This window comes from Hyperolius riggenbachi, chromosome 10, assembly GCF_040937935.1.
Source record: "Hyperolius riggenbachi isolate aHypRig1 chromosome 10, aHypRig1.pri, whole genome shotgun sequence".
Classification (NCBI taxonomy): domain Eukaryota; kingdom Metazoa; phylum Chordata; class Amphibia; order Anura; family Hyperoliidae; genus Hyperolius; species Hyperolius riggenbachi.
The window spans coordinates 60,814,364-60,829,944 of NC_090655.1; the positions used below are offsets into that span (position 1 = coordinate 60,814,364).

At 46.7% G+C, this 15,581-nt stretch overlaps 1 protein-coding gene across 2 annotated transcripts in view; it reads right to left on the reverse strand.

Moving 5' to 3' along the window:
* The window catches only part of RBM20 (RNA binding motif protein 20), a 534,741-nt gene that overhangs the window by 485,823 nt on the left and 33,337 nt on the right, over positions 1 to 15,581 (reverse strand). For both annotated transcript variants that reach the window (XM_068258701.1, XM_068258700.1), the window contains one exon: positions 2,494 to 2,657. In XM_068258701.1, the coding sequence (XP_068114802.1) occupies positions 2,494 to 2,507 (14 nt within the window). In that variant the 5' untranslated portion in view covers positions 2,508 to 2,657. The remainder of the gene's footprint in view (positions 1 to 2,493; positions 2,658 to 15,581) is intronic.

The window sequence follows — 15,581 nt, forward strand, 5'->3', positions numbered from 1 at the left end:
CTGTCTGGGAGTGTAGGCTAGAGCTGCGGTTGCTAATGGTTACTCCTTCTGTCTGTCTTGCCGTGTGGATCACACTCGCTCTGGCGGAAAGAGCAGTGGATCCTGCTAAAACTATTCCTGTACTCGGATCACACTTGCTCTGATGGAAAAGAGCAGTGGATCCTGCTAGTTCTGTTTCTGTACTTGGATCACACTTGCTCTGATGGAAAAGAGCAGTGGATCCCGCTAGCTCTGTTTCTCTACTTGGTTCACACTTGCTCTGGTGGAAAAGAGCAGTGGAGCCTGCTAGCTCTGTTTCTGTACTTGGTTCACACTTGCTCTGGTGGAAAAGAGCACTGGATCCTGCTAGCTCTGTTTCTCTACTTGGTTCACACTCGCTCTGGCGGAAAGAGCAGTGGATCCTTTCTGTCCTGTCCCTGAACCCGGATCGCACTCGCTCTGGCGGAAGAGCAGTGGATCTTATCCGACCTATTCCTGTTGTTCGTTTGTCTGTCTGGAGCAAACGCTTGCGGTTGCCTGTGGTAAGGCAACCGTTTAGCAAGCGGTCCTGTTATTTGTTCATTTGTGTTCATTCGTTAGTCAGGGTGGCGTGCTTGTCTCTGTTGCGCTTATCGTGCGGAGACCGCGCCGTAGACGCACTTGTCGCTGTTGCGCCTAACGCGCGGTGACCGCGTTTATGTATTGCGTTTATTATTTTCGTTGACATTCTCATTGTATGTTATGTTGTGCCTTTCTCTCTGCTCCTGCGTTTAACCTTTACTCTATCTTGTGTCACTGTTGGCAATCGCCGCTCTTGCAATTGCGTTCACACCTTGGTCTTCGCTTTTGTATGTCGACCGTCGCCGGGCGGCGACTAGATTGGTAGACATACATATATTCTGTCCCTGTGCTCTCTCCCTCGAGAAACTATCCTGCTCTGTATTGCCCCATTACGTACAATCATTATCTGGCATCTGTGGCTGTGCAGAGGATCTGTTCCTCTGCACTCCACAGCTCCATCTGCCGGTAGGAATTCCCCTCTACTGGTGCATAGCACCATTGCTGGGTTCTCTTCGATAATATACGCTTGTAGAGGATTTCCGCGGTGTCAGCGTGCATCCTGTGCGCTGACCATGGAAATAGTTACACAATCGTTACATTACGCAACTGACTTGTTTAACACTCCAAAACAAAGTTGCAATGCATTTCGCAGGTTTAACCCCGCTTCATCAGGCAATAAAACGAGTATATGGCAGCGCCTCTTAGAGGCGCTGAGCATATGTCTGACCTATTGCTGCCATATACTCTTTGTTTTATTGCCTGATGAAGCAGGGTTAAACCTGCGAAACGCGTTGCAACTTTGTTTTGACGTATATCACCAATAAATTTATGTCAGTTTTTGAAACTGACAGTTCTAGTGTCTGCTTCTGGGAGGTAAGCCCACCACTGCCTCCTAAAATTTTTTAAGTATTTTAGTATGTTTTATCCTGTTGGCGCCTCTGCTTTATATCATAATCAAGTCCACCCCAGGGGGAGGGTTGACACACCCCCTTTTCTTCCTGATCTACAGAGAGCGACTTCTTAACCCTGAATGGGGACAGGTCTAATCTCCCTACCTGCATTTACAGTGGTTACCTTGGAGGTAACCCTGGTTTATGAGTATATTTCTACTTACTTTCATAATTCCCTTTGCCGGTACATATTACACTATTTTGGATTCTCAGTGTCCCCTTCTGTATAACCTCCTTCAGGGAGAGAGATCTTGGCAGAATTCCTGCCAAGCTAATCTCTGCAAACAAATCAGATTAGCTCAAGAAATAGATTGCATATTTGCATTCAAGAAGAGTATCAAACTGGAAAATACAGCTGACAACTAGTATTGTTCAGCCACTGTATGTACATTTTGCTTGAAAATCGGTCTGTGTTTGTGTTAAGCTTACCTTCCTAACTTCTGTACAAATTGTTCTGCTACCATTTTTCTAAAAGCTAGAAAACCCATGACATATGGAGAAAACATTAATTTGAGGTTATTACAGTGAGGTTACCGGACATGCTAGTGAACATCTATGTGCAGAAATCTTTTTGAAACTGTTAGAATTTCTAGAGGTATTAGCACCCCTGGTGTTTTGAAACCCGTCAAGCTGGTACGGGTCTGCCCAAATGAGATTTGTCAACATTAAAGGAAGATGGATTCATTGTTAATCATCAGCAAAAGGGTTGCAAACAAGTGCTGAAAAGTTGCATCACCTGTTACGACTGCAAAGTGATGCATGCAGTGAATGATACAGTGCAGAGAAGCATGTAAACACGCACAGTATGTTGCTATTCTGATGGAATCTGACACACTGCACTACTGATATGTCCACTTGAATGTACCATTAGACAACGCATATGGATGCAGTGTGACAGAACCCTCAGAGTTCCCTTCCAGGTTTTCACTGTTGTCACAATCCAAGTGGAGGATATCTTCGCGAATTGCTGCCCCTAATTATATAAATAATGGTCTGGTCCTACCTGGGTAAAGCCATCTGCAGCTTGTAGAGTGTGCTGGCAGCTGACAAAGACTGATTCTCAGATGTCCTTTAGGCCTGAATAGCTCCGTAAGATGACTCTTCAGGTTGTGTTCTCAGCTGTCCTGTGGCTAGCTTTATAGGCGATTTCAGGAGAGGCACACCCAGCTGGGGGGGAGAAATTGGAAAAAATGTAAAAATTAAAAAAAGTTTTATGCAATTATCAAATGCAAGAGCTTTTTAACCTTCAATTTACACACGTACTAGGCTCTTTATGTGCATTCAATGAAGCAAACCTTAAATTAAGTTATACTGGGGGAGGTTTAAGGTTTTGTACAAAATGTTTCAGTTTTCTAAAATAATTATCTACTACACCCATTTATAAATCCTCTTCTCAGCAACCTCTACTGCCTGCTCACTTCTTCCATCTGAAGAAAGGATTCTCCTGGGCTGCATTCTCTCAATTCTAAGGCTCAACACACACCATACAATCTTGGTTGTTCAATCTTACCACTTTCATGTAGTATAAGAGCTTATCCAATAAATCATTCAAGGTATTTTCAATCTGTTGACCCTTATACTACATATATTTGGTAAATCTGTACAACCAAGATTGTATGGTGTGTGTTGAGCTTAAGACTAGACTATTCCTAACCATCTGAGTCCCTGGGATGCTCCAACTGTCAGACTCAGCGGCGTAGCAATAGACCCTGCAAGAGATGCAGAGGCAGGGGTTCCAAGCCTTGTAGGGGGCCCGGCCAGGGCCATTTTTAGCAGCAGGAGGGGGTGCAGCGCAGAAGAGGGGAACTGGAAGCGCTGAAATGGGGGCCCTCTGTTCCGCCCTCCAGGCCACCTATACTGGGGGCACCAATAGACCTGGCTACCTATACTGTGGGCACCTATAGGTAGCTAACCTATACTAGGGGCACCTTTAGACCTGGCTACCTATATTAGGTGCACCTATACTAGTATACTATACTAAGCAAGCTAACCTACACTGGGGGCACCTATAACTTGCTATCTATATACTAGGGCACCTATAGCTGGCTACTAATATTTGGGACACCTATAGCTAGCTAAATATACCGGGGGCACCTATAGCTAGCTAAATATATCGGGGGCACCTATAACTGACTACCTATACCGGAGGCACCTATAGCTGGCTACCTATAATGGGGGAACCTATAACTGGCTATCTATACTGGGGGCACCTATAGCTGGCTACCTTTACTGGGGGTACCTATAACTGGCTACCTATACTGTAAGTACTGAAATTTGTTATTACTATGTTTGTTTTTTTATATCCTGCCTGGCCTGCCTTTCCCATTTGTTTTCTTTTATGGGTTAGACGTGTGGGCCTAATATACTGTGGCAGCAAATATGACTTGGATTTATTAAAAGTGTTCTGCTATTAGGAGGTGAAATTTGCATTGATCATCTGGGTCATATACTAGTCCATAACAATGGCTCATGAAGGGCTTGTGCTATTGCAATAGTTTACAGCAAACACCCAGAACTATAACAACTATATCTGAAAGATGAGCAATCATCATTCATTTTTAATGATCCCCCCCCCCCCCCCCCCCCCCCTTGTACATGAGCATTATTGTTGGGTTCACACTGTAATGGGTTTGTGCTATGGATGATGACTTTGGATCAGCCGTCACCAACAACGGCACATCCCCCTTGTTCAGAGTAATTCTGCTGTGTTCGTCACAAAGGATAGGTCACATATTGCCCACTATCTATGACATATCTGACTTCCTTCCGGTGTCTGAACAAAACTCACACAGGTTGGGGCTTTTCCTGACTGAAATTGATACAACAAACACCGGATCATAAATTGATCGTATGTTTAAACATAAGATGCATGGACAGGTCTGTTGAGCAGTTGTGTGGAAAGAACCATTTTAGCCTATGGGTGTGTTTTACACCCCCCACCTAGCTGAAAGTCCCTGGGCAACTTACAACACACACACATTCATACACAAAGATAATTGAGCTCTCGGCTCACTCCCTGTAAATCACTGAGCCTGTGAACGGTTGTCATCAATGGTCATATTTTCCCAACACCGAAAGGCTGGGAGACAGGTAGACAAACATTATGATATCAGCAGCTAATCTTACAATACAAGGGGAGAGTATCTTGCAGAATGCAACAGTCACAAGGTTACATTGTATTGCTGCTTATCTACGCATTGTTTGCATTTATGGAATTCTGCTCTGCTTGACTCAGCATCCTAAACATAACTTTGTCTCAGATGTTCCAACGCTGTGCTCAATCGACCCGTGTGCTGGACACAGCTAATGTAGATTGTGCCCGTGACGGACATGGTGTGATCAGGCTGCCAGTCGTCTTTTCTTAATTAGAGATGAGTGAACTGATATGTCAGGTTGGACATATGGGTCTGTTTGCATGACTGATGCTGCTTGACCACCTGCCAAAACACTGGGATCCCAAATGTGCTGTTATTTTTTCACCCCTTAAACTTAAGGAAGGCCCCTACTCACAGCTATTCAGCATCCTGACAGGAGGCAAGAAGATGTAGGTTTCATAAGTATATCTATGAAGACTGCATTCACTGGTCCGCTTAAATGGGTTCAGTTGGCTCTTAGGCTTGTATCTCTTTGGCATGTTTGTAGTTGAATGACTAAATTGATTCAGACTTCTATCTATTGGTGGTCTAATAGTCCTTGCTTCTAAGAGGCTGTGAAGCTCATGCAACTGTCAGGAGATCATGCCCTTAATTATAGATCTGAAAACAGCCATCTGAGAAGTAAGTATATTGCTCTTGCTTCCATCCATGCTGCTGAATGTCGATAGGTGGAGTTCTCCTTAAAAAGTGAAGTGAAGGTTTCTTATTTTAACAGCTCTGCAAACAGACTAGGGATGACCAATGAGATACAAATATTTCCGGGTTCAGGCAGGATATATGCAGCTTGAAAATGAACCAATCAAGTCCCACCCAGGTTTTACTTGATTGGTCCATTTTCAAGCTGCATATATTTGCATAACATTTACATAAATCTGCACACTGCATGCAATTCCGATTTTTAATCGGTTTTTACATCCGATTCCGATTTTTAATTGTTACTGCATGCTGCATTTTTTCCTCTGTTTTTCTGTTGACTGCATTCAGGGAAAATCGGAATTGCAAAACCGATTTGCAGTGTGCAGGGAGCCTAAAAAAGACATTCTTGCGCTTAATCCATTGTTCCTCTGCCCCCTCCATAGGAAAGAAACATGTTAATGACATTTAGGCTAGCGATGCATCTTTTCAGAAGCCCAAATCTGTTGCCTTAAGAGATCTGACGGGGCGGCTGTATGCGTGGACCGGAAGCGGCTGGTCTAATGAGATTATAGTACACATGTTTATATATTTAAAGAGACACTGAAGCAAAAAAAAAGATGATATTATGATTTGTATGTGTAGTACAGCGAAGAAAAAAACCATTAAGGCTGCTTACACACCAAGACGTTACAGGCGCACGTTAGTGCGCCTGTAACGCTCCCCCAACGCACAGCAATGTAACACAAGTGGGCTGATCACACAGCCCACGTTGCGTTACATGTAACGCTGCACGTTCTGTGCAAAGTGCAGCATGCTACGGCGTTAGAGCGGCTATAGCCGCGTTAGACTGTTTGCACATGCGCAGTGGGGGGCGGAGGAGGCGGGGAGAGCCAGCTACAGTAGCCGCGCACATGGCTACTTAATATTCACTGCACTGGCGGGCGCTGATTGGCCGGCGGGACCACGTGATGCGGAGTGTCTCGCTCCGCATCACGTGGTCCCGCTGGCCAATCAGCGCCACTCTGGGAGACATTATAGGACTCGAGCCGCCTAACGCGGCTCACTCTACCGTCGGCTCTTGCAGCACCATACGTTGTGTTAGGTGCACGTTATGCGACCTTAGTGTGCAAGAAGCCTCAGATCAGATACATCAGTCTAATTGTTTCCAGTACATGAAGAGTTGAGAAACTCCAGTTGTTATCTCTATGCAAAAAAGCTATTAAACTCTCCGACTAACTTAGTCGTGGAGAGGGCTGTTATCTGACTTTTATTATCTCAACTGTAATTGAACTGTTTACTTTTCCTCTGCTAGAGGAGAGTTCATTACTTCACAGACTGCTCTGAAAGACTTATTTTGAATGCTGAGTGTTGTGTAATCTGCACATATTATAGAATGATGCAATGTTAGAAAAAACACTATATACCTGAAAATAAAAATATGAGAATATTTTCTTTGCTGCTAATCTTCTAGTAATTATTCATAGTACACAAAAAAATCATTATATCCTATATTTTTTTTCGCTTCAGTGTCTCTTTAAAGGACTACTATTGGGGGGGGGGGGGGGGGGGGGAAGAGTTGAACTTACCCGGGGCTTCTAATGGTCTTCTGTCCTGTGCCCATGCAGCCACTCACCGATGCACCGGTCTCCGCCTCTGGTTCACTTGCGGAATTTCTGACTTTAAAGTCGGAAAACCACTGCACCTGCACGACGGTGTCTTCGCTCACGTAACCAGGAGTATACTGCGCAGGCGCAGACCGTACTGGGCCTGCGCAATACACTCCTGGTGGCGGGAGCAAGGGCGCGGCCGTGCAGGCGCAGTGGTTTTCCGACTTTAAAGTCAGAAATTCCACAAGTGAACCAGAGGCGGAGACCGGAGCATCGGTGAGTGGCTGCACGGGCACAGGACAGAGGACCATTAGAAGCCCCGGGGAAATTCAACTCTTTTTCCACCTACAGTAATCCTTTAAGCCGGCGGTGCGGGTGGACACGGCTTACCAAGGTGCCCTCGCACCACATGGATCATAGATCAGGTAGGCGCCCTCTGTTTTTACCAAACTCTTCTACGTCACATTTAAAGAGGAACTGTAACCTCCTTCACTACTCACTGCCTGTGAGGTCATCATGTCCACTTTATAGGTGAAAACGTAGCATTTCCTCTCATTGAAGTAATATTTAAGAGTATTTTTCACTTTAAGGCTGAGGCCCCGCCCACCAGTTGGCTCCCATCCGCAGATGTATATTAATTAGCCCTACTCTGCAGTGCCTTATGGGTAGTGACGTTTAGAAACGTCTCAAGAAGCTACTGGTTTTTTTTTTGTTTTATTTAATAAACTGACAGCTGTGCAGCTTTGACTGCACGAGCTGATCACACACACACACTGATCCTCTCTGTGAGGCTTTGAACAGGGGCACCTCCAGGCTCCCAGCAGAACAAGCTTCTGCTTTGGACCTCACTTAGAGAAGGGCCTCGGGACTTCCCTGACCTCACACACTGTCACAACGACAAGTTACTCTTTCTCCTGCTGTGGCCTGGGGGGAACTGCTGCTTGCTTACACATCAGGGCTGGTGGGGCAGCAGGCAGCATCACTAATCTTTACAGCTGGCCTGGCCCGGTGTGCTCAAAGTCCTTGCAGGTGGCCGCTGGATCCTCGGCTAAGTCCCGCCCCCAACAGTGTGCAGTAGCATACTCTTGTTGTTCACTAAGGCCAGAGTCCCCGGAATTGGGTGAGAGAGTTCCTGATCCTCCCACCTGCAGGCTCAGTCCTGACTGGCTGCTGTTCCTCCCTAGAGTTCTCTGAATGGAGTCCTCCACAGCCCTGGCTGCACTTTCGGAGCCAAGGAAAAGAGGCAGCCAGGCAAGAGGAGAAGTAGTACTGTGAGAGTGTGTGTGAGTGAATCAATGTGTGTCTGCAGTGGATGTATGTGTGTACAGTGCGTGCATTTGTGTGCGCTGGCAGGTGCAGAGAGCCCAGTCAGCACCCTCCCAATTTAATCCTAAAAATTGCACAAAAAAGCTCCGCCCACCACCCGTGCCCCCCCCCCCCCGCAGGAAGCTCCGCCCACCACCCGCGGGAAGTTCCGCCCATTTCCTGGACCACTTAGGGAGTGGAGAGGTGTCCCATCAGGAATTCTAAGATACCCTGACAAGACAAACCTCCAGACTCAGGTCACCTGTCCCATGCTCAAATTTGCCCCAGGAAACGTCCTGGCCTCCGGACTACTCGGCCCAATGGTCCCACTTTTGCTGGGATACGTCCTGAATTCGAGGTCCCCGTCCTGGGTTGACTAGCGTCCTGGGTCATTGGCTGCGTGCCCCAGCCTCCTCCACCCTGCCCTGGTCTCTTCCACTCTCCGATCAGCCCTCCTCCACCTCCCAATCCACTCTCCAGCTCAGGATACAACACAACATCCCACGTACCTGTCTGACAGCCCCCCATGCTGTTTGATTGTGTGTCACGCTGACTAGGTTAGCAGCAGCCAGGCCATGAGGGGACGGAGCCATTGGGATAGAGAAGAAAATGCTGGGGCGCCCTCCCAGCAAGCCAGGTCAAGAAGCGAGACAAAGAGGAAGGTGAGGACCCCATACCCAGTGTCACCCTCCCCACTAAATGTTACTCTCCCACCACCCAGTGTTACCCTCCCCACTCAGTGTCTTCTTCCCCCTTCACACAATTTCACCCTCCCTACTCGGTGTCACCCTCTTCCCCACCCAGTGTCACTCTCCCCACTAAGTGTCATGCTCCCCACCCAGTGTTATCCAGCTACTCACTTAGTGTCACCCTCCTCCCCTCCCACACAGTGTCACCCTCCGTACTCAGTGTTACCCTCTTCCTCACTAAGTGTTACCATCCTCCCTACCCATTGTCCTCTTCACCCACCCATTGTTACCTTCTTCACCTGCCCAGTGTTCACCTTGCCCCACCCAGCGTCACCCTCCCCACTCAGTGTCATCCTCCCCCTATTCTGTGTTTACCCTCCTCCTCCCCCAGTGTCACCCTCCCAGAAGCACCTAGTGTTGTCTTACCATTCCACTCAGCAGTTCCAACCCACCCCACCCAGTGGGGGGAGCATTTCATGCATTTATGTCAGGTAATATTTTCTGCATTTAAAATATGTGGGGTAATGTACAGTTTTTTGTATTCCACATGTGTCAAAGATACAATTTTACAAAAAAACGGTGGTTGCATTTCAAGTGTCAGAGGTAAAAGTGGTTGCATTTCAAGTGTTGTAGGTAACGGTGGTTGCATTTCAAATGTCGGAGGTAATAGTGGTTGCATTTCAAGTGTCGGAGGTAATAGTGGTTGCATTTCAAGTGTCGGAGGTAATAGTGGTTGCATTTCAAGTGTCGGAGGTAATAGTGGTTGCATTTCAAGTGTCGGAGGTAATAGTGGTTGCATTTCAAGTGTTGGAAGGTAACAGTGGTTGCATTTCAAATGTTGGAAGGTAACAGTGGTTGCATTTCAAGTGTTGGAAGGTAATGATGGTTGCATTTGAAGTGTCGGAGGTAACGGTTGTTTAATTCAGCCCACACGTGGTGATTATCGTCTTCCTCCCAGGCATCGTTGCATTGGTAACAGCTCCCCCTGTGATGACGTAGCCGCATGTCATCACTGGGGGCGCTATTATTAACGCATGCTGCCTGGGAGGAAGAAGATAGTCGCCGCATGTGGGCTGAAGAAAGGCAAGATGTTACTGCCCGTATTTCTATACTGGAGGCACCTATACTGGGGGCAACTATACTTGCTACCTATACTGGATGCACCTACATGGCTAGCCATTTAGTATTTATATAGTGTCAACATCTTCCGCAGTGCTGTACAGAGTACATTGTCTTGTCACTTAAATGTCCCTCACCTCACAGGGGCTCACAATATAATCCCTACTATAGTCGTATCTCTATGTATGTATCGTGTAGTGTATGTATCATAGTCTAGGGCCAATTTAGGGGAAGCCAATTAACTGTTTTTGGAATGTGGGAGGAAACTGCAGTGCCTGGAGGAGGCCCACGCAGGGGGAGAACATACAAATGTGTAGATAGTACCCCAGCTGGAATTCAAACCGGGTACCCAGCGCTGCAAGGCAAGAGAGCTACCTATTACGCCACAATACTGTCCTAACCTATACTGGAGGCACCTATAGTTGCCTACCTATACTGGGGGGGGGGGGTAGCTGGCCAGTTTGGGTGTTGGTCGCCAGATCTCAAAGTGGCAAGATTTAAGTTTCTGGGCGAACTTGAAAAGGACCGTAGAGTTCGGATATGGCACATTTTCCCAGACTGGACAAGAAAAGTGTCCAGTAAAAGCCTTTAACCTCCTTGCCGGTTATCCCGAACTCAGTTCGGGGTAACCTGCGCAGGAGGATTGCTCAGGCCCCGCTGGGCCGATTTGCATAATTTTTTTTTTGTTACAAGCAGCTAGCACTTTGCTAGCTGCTTGTAACTCCCGATCACCGCCGCTCGCCGCCGATCCGCCGCAATCCGCCGCGCCGAAGCCGCCCCCCCCGCCCCAGACCCCTGCGCAGCCTGGCCAATCAGTGCCAGGCACCGCTAAGGGGCGGATCGGGATTCCCTCTGACGTCACGACGTCCATGACGTCATCCCGCCCGGTCGCCATGGCGACCGGGGAAGCCCTGCAGGAAATCCCGTTCTCAGCGGGATTTCCTGCATACTCTGATCGCCGAAGGCGATCGGAGTGGGTGGGGGGGATGCCGCCGCTTAGCGGCTATCATGTAGCGAGCCCTGGGCTCGCTACATGATTTAAGAAAAAAAAACAAAACAAAAAAAAACAGTGCGGCGCTGCATCCTTGCCGGATTTTTTAGACCGGCAAGGAGGTTAAGAACCAACACTGTCCGATCTCACTAGGCTTGTCGCAGCATCCGCGTTGCCCATTTTGCCCGGATCCCGTCGCCACCTTGATGTCATACTTGCTTGCCCTGCCACCGCTCGGTCCGTGCAAAACAGACCGTAGGCCAGGGGATTTCCATTGCACTGCAAAAGACCAATGGGAATGCTCAGGAACAGGGAGAATTCTCATTGGTTCAGCCTTCGGGCTATTGAAGGGACTGAGCAGCGACGGTGAGACAGGTGAGTAGCGATGGGTATGGGCTGACGTGATAGACGCTGCAGACATGGAAAGGGCAGCGGTATTTGTTGCACGCGGATGCGCTCGTGGATGTGCTTACCGTTTCCGTTCTGCTCCAATGTGAACTGAGCCTTACTCCTCTATTCCCTTTCATCATAATAAAACATACATTTTCATTTAAAATGAAATTTTCACTCACCTGGGGCTCCCTCCAGCCCAGCGTAAGGCCGCAAAGTCACCCGGCAACCTCCTGGCTCCTCTCCCAGTCCCGACTAGCAGCTCAGTTATTGTACAACTTCGGCCTGAAGTCGTCAGGGCTGCTTCCCTCTTTGACTATACGCGTCATCACGCCGGTCGGCATTAGAGTCCTGAACATGCACAGTTCTCTTATATTGAACCGCGTATGCGCAGGACTCTCACGCTGGCCAGCGCGATGACACGTATAGGCAAAGCGGCCCTGACAACTTCAGGCCGAAGTCGTACAATAACAGAGCCAGGACCGGGAAAGGAGCCAGGAGGATGTTGGGGGACCTGGCGGCCTACGGTGGGCTGGAGGAAGCCCCAGGTAAGTCGCAATATAATTTTTAGTGACTGCTCAGGGTTCCTTTAATTTACCCTGCAACCCTTACTGAAATTGCTTTACACCCACCCATCCATTGCTTTACATATATAAACAATATCAGATTAGCCATCGACATCAATTGCACATACAGTACACTTTTAATACTATCCTATCACTTCTACCTTCTTTCTCCTACTCTATTCAGCTACAACATTACTGTTCACTACTCAGCATCTGCAGCTCATCCCTGTCTGCTTCTCTTTACACATGTGCATATTACACTTCCTGGGCTTCTGCAAATGTCAGTTAGAAGAAAAAAAAAAAGGTTGGGGGGAGAAGGGTGTAACAACCTTCACTGTGGGCGTGTTTTCAACTGCCGGGATAAAGAGAAAAAAAAACTTGATAATCCTGCCAGGAGTAAAAAGGGATCCTCCCACACTGCCTATGGCATTTTTACAGCACCTGACTGTCAAAGTTTAGGAGATTCATTGGTCACTTCTTATCTATACACCTAGATCACTCTAATATACTGCTTTTAAGGAATCTTTTTTTCTTCTTACAGTTCCTCTTTAAATGTATCACTGGTGGAATAATACTGGGTATCTCTTAAGGTACTATTCCCTTTGGGTGACAGTCATAGATTTCATATTATGTTTTATGTGTTTTAATATATTTTATGTTGGTATAGTATGCTTTATATGAAATTCCTAAAATATTATTACATCGGAATATTCTAATGCAGAAGTGTTACAAAAAAGGTTTACAGCAGCACACACATCCGCAGTCTTTGCGATGTGCACCTGCATAATGTGCACTTCCATGCACTAATTCCTAGTTAGTCTGAGGCAGCTTGGGGCACACAAGTGCACAGCTTTAACCTCCTGGGGGATACAATTTTGTCGCCCAGGAGGTGGCGCAGCACTATTTTTAATTTTTTTTTATTTTTTAAATCATGTAGCGAGCCCAGGGCTCGCTACATGATAGCCGCTGTGCATCGGCATCCCCCCACCCCCTCCGATCGCCTCCGGCAATCAAAGCAAACAGGAAATCCCGTTCAGAACGGGATTTCCTGTTTGGCTTCCCCCGTCGCCATGGCGACGATCGGGATGACGTCATCGACGGCAACCTCTGAGAATTTAATTCTCAGTTTGACTATCCAAGTATGTTTCCTTTTGTGAATTGTAGTCAGGAAGCAAGATAATGAACGGTGCTTTATTAGACAAGGTTGTGCACAGTGGCGTAGCTAAGGAGCTATGGGCCCCGGTGCAAGTTTTACATTGGGGTCCACCAAGCACTTTATACATAACAATTGATACGGCGCACCAAAACCTGCCAATGGCAACTACAGCGTCAGAGGTGCAAGTAGGGGATGGGAAACAGTTTTTTTAATGATTACTACTATTTAAAGCATCTATAGAAGTGATTATTACCAGCACAGGGCCAATAGAGAGCTAATATTGTGCTTGACGGAAGGGCCCCTCTGACCCAAGGGTCCCAATGCGGTCGCTACCTCTACAATCCCTATTGTTACGCCACTGGTTGTGCAGGCTTAGTAAAAAAAGCTAGGATGAACAACAACAGAAAGGCTGGAAGAGATGCTAATATACAGTACAGTGTAAACAACGTAACAGTGAAGCCTATCGGCTGGGGGTGATAACTTCACGTCCTCTTGTGGATGTGCACACTGATTGTGTAGGATGTGATAACATTCACCATAAGCTTAGGGATGCCTGTAGATTGGGTCTTGATGTTGGCTGTGGAGCTTTCCGTCATATCGATGAATATATGTGCAACCAACAATCCATGTTCACATTGAAAGTATGTGTGTCTGTTGGCTTTATGTGTGTGGAACTTGGGATCTCATATTTTTGAAGAGCATGCCAGTTCCATGCAGGGAGTGTCCTTGGTGAAATGTCACAAATCTTACTCTCCTGCACTGAGTAAACAGCTAATGAACAGAAGCTATGCACCTTCAAATGAAGATGCAAACAGCTGTCATGGAGCATCAGGCTCAGCCTGCTTCAGCCGAGCAGTTACTATCACTTTGGTCACAGGTCAATTGGTCCCAAAAGAAGAATATTTCTTCCTTTCCAAGCCTTGTTAAGCAGAAAGGTGACCTTGTTGACATGGCATGCTGAAGAGATATGGCCATCCACATATGTACTCAGAGAAACCACCTCAAGTATTGTACTATCTGTTACAAGGGGGAGACAGCTGCTGCTCTGTAAAACATGGCGTGTGACAGCTTTAATATGCTCTGTAGCCTTATTTTATGGCTGGAGTTAACCTCAGCTTTATTCAGCCATTTGTACATTCCATTACTAGTTGAGTTCTTACCACCTCAGCTGGGAGCCTCTCCCTGCATTGCTGACACCACAGCCTCCCTGCTTCTAAACCCAGCCAGCTAATAAGCCAGACTCATGGAAAATAATGGATTTTACTTCTGGCAAGTGTGGAAAGGGGTGTGTCCCCACTGGGTGGAATCTTCCTCACTTCCGGTTCCTTAGACCTCTAGTGCTTTAAAGTGAAACTCCGCTTTCACTGAAAATTGTGGCTGTACCAGGCAACACAGGTCAGGAGCATGTGAATGTTTCAAATGTGTTATTTTATGCACCCGTAACTTTTGTACTTTACGTTAAATTTACCCCTGACTAAGCCCGGCCTTGGGCAGGGACGGATCTAGGGGTGTGGGGGGCAGGCGGGTCTCTTGCCCCAGGCGCGGTTTGTTGAATTCTTAAAAAGGTGGCAAAATTTGCATGGGGAATGGCAGTTTAGGCGCCAAAACCGGACCTTTTTTAGGTGCCAAAACCTTACCTTTAGGCGCCAAAAACTGACCTTGCCCCAGGCGCAACTTGGTCTAGATCCGACCCTGGCCTTGGGGCAAAACGTAGGGTCATCTTAGTTTGTGTAATTGGTGCAGATTGAGAAATTAGTACCCACCTGAACGGGCTGTAGTGGAGTGATACCCCTAGTAGATACATATGGTGCAACCTCAATCCTCTGTACTTTATAGTGCCGATTAATCTCAATCTCAGAAAAAAAAAATCTGGCCTTGCAGGATGCATAAATCTACTTTTTAACTTCTTTATACAGTGGAGGAAATAATTATTTGACCCCTCACTGATTTTGTAAGTTTGTCCAATGACAAAGAAATGAAAAGTCTAAGAACAGTATCATTTCAATGGTAGGTTTATTTTAACAGTGGCAGATAGCACATCAAAAGGAAAATCGAAAAAATAACCTTAAATAAAAGATAGCAACTGATTTGCATTTCATTGAGTGAAATAAGTTTTTGAACCCTCTAACAATAAAAGACTTAATACTTAGTGGAAAAACCCTTGTTTGCAAGCACAGAGGTCAAACATTTCTTGTAATTGATGACCAAGTTTGCACACATTTTAGGAGGAATGTTGGTCCACTCCTCTTTGCAGATCATCTCTAAATCCCTAAGGTTTCGAGGCTGTCTCTGTGCAACTCTGAGCTTGAGCTCCCTCCATAGGTTTTTTATTGGATTAAGGTCCGGAGACTGACTAGGCCACTCCATGACCTTAATGTGCTTCTTCTTGAGCCACTCCTTTGTTGCCTTTGCTGTATGTTTTGGGTCATTGTCGTGCTGGAACACCCATCCACGACCCATTTTCAGTTTCCTGGCAG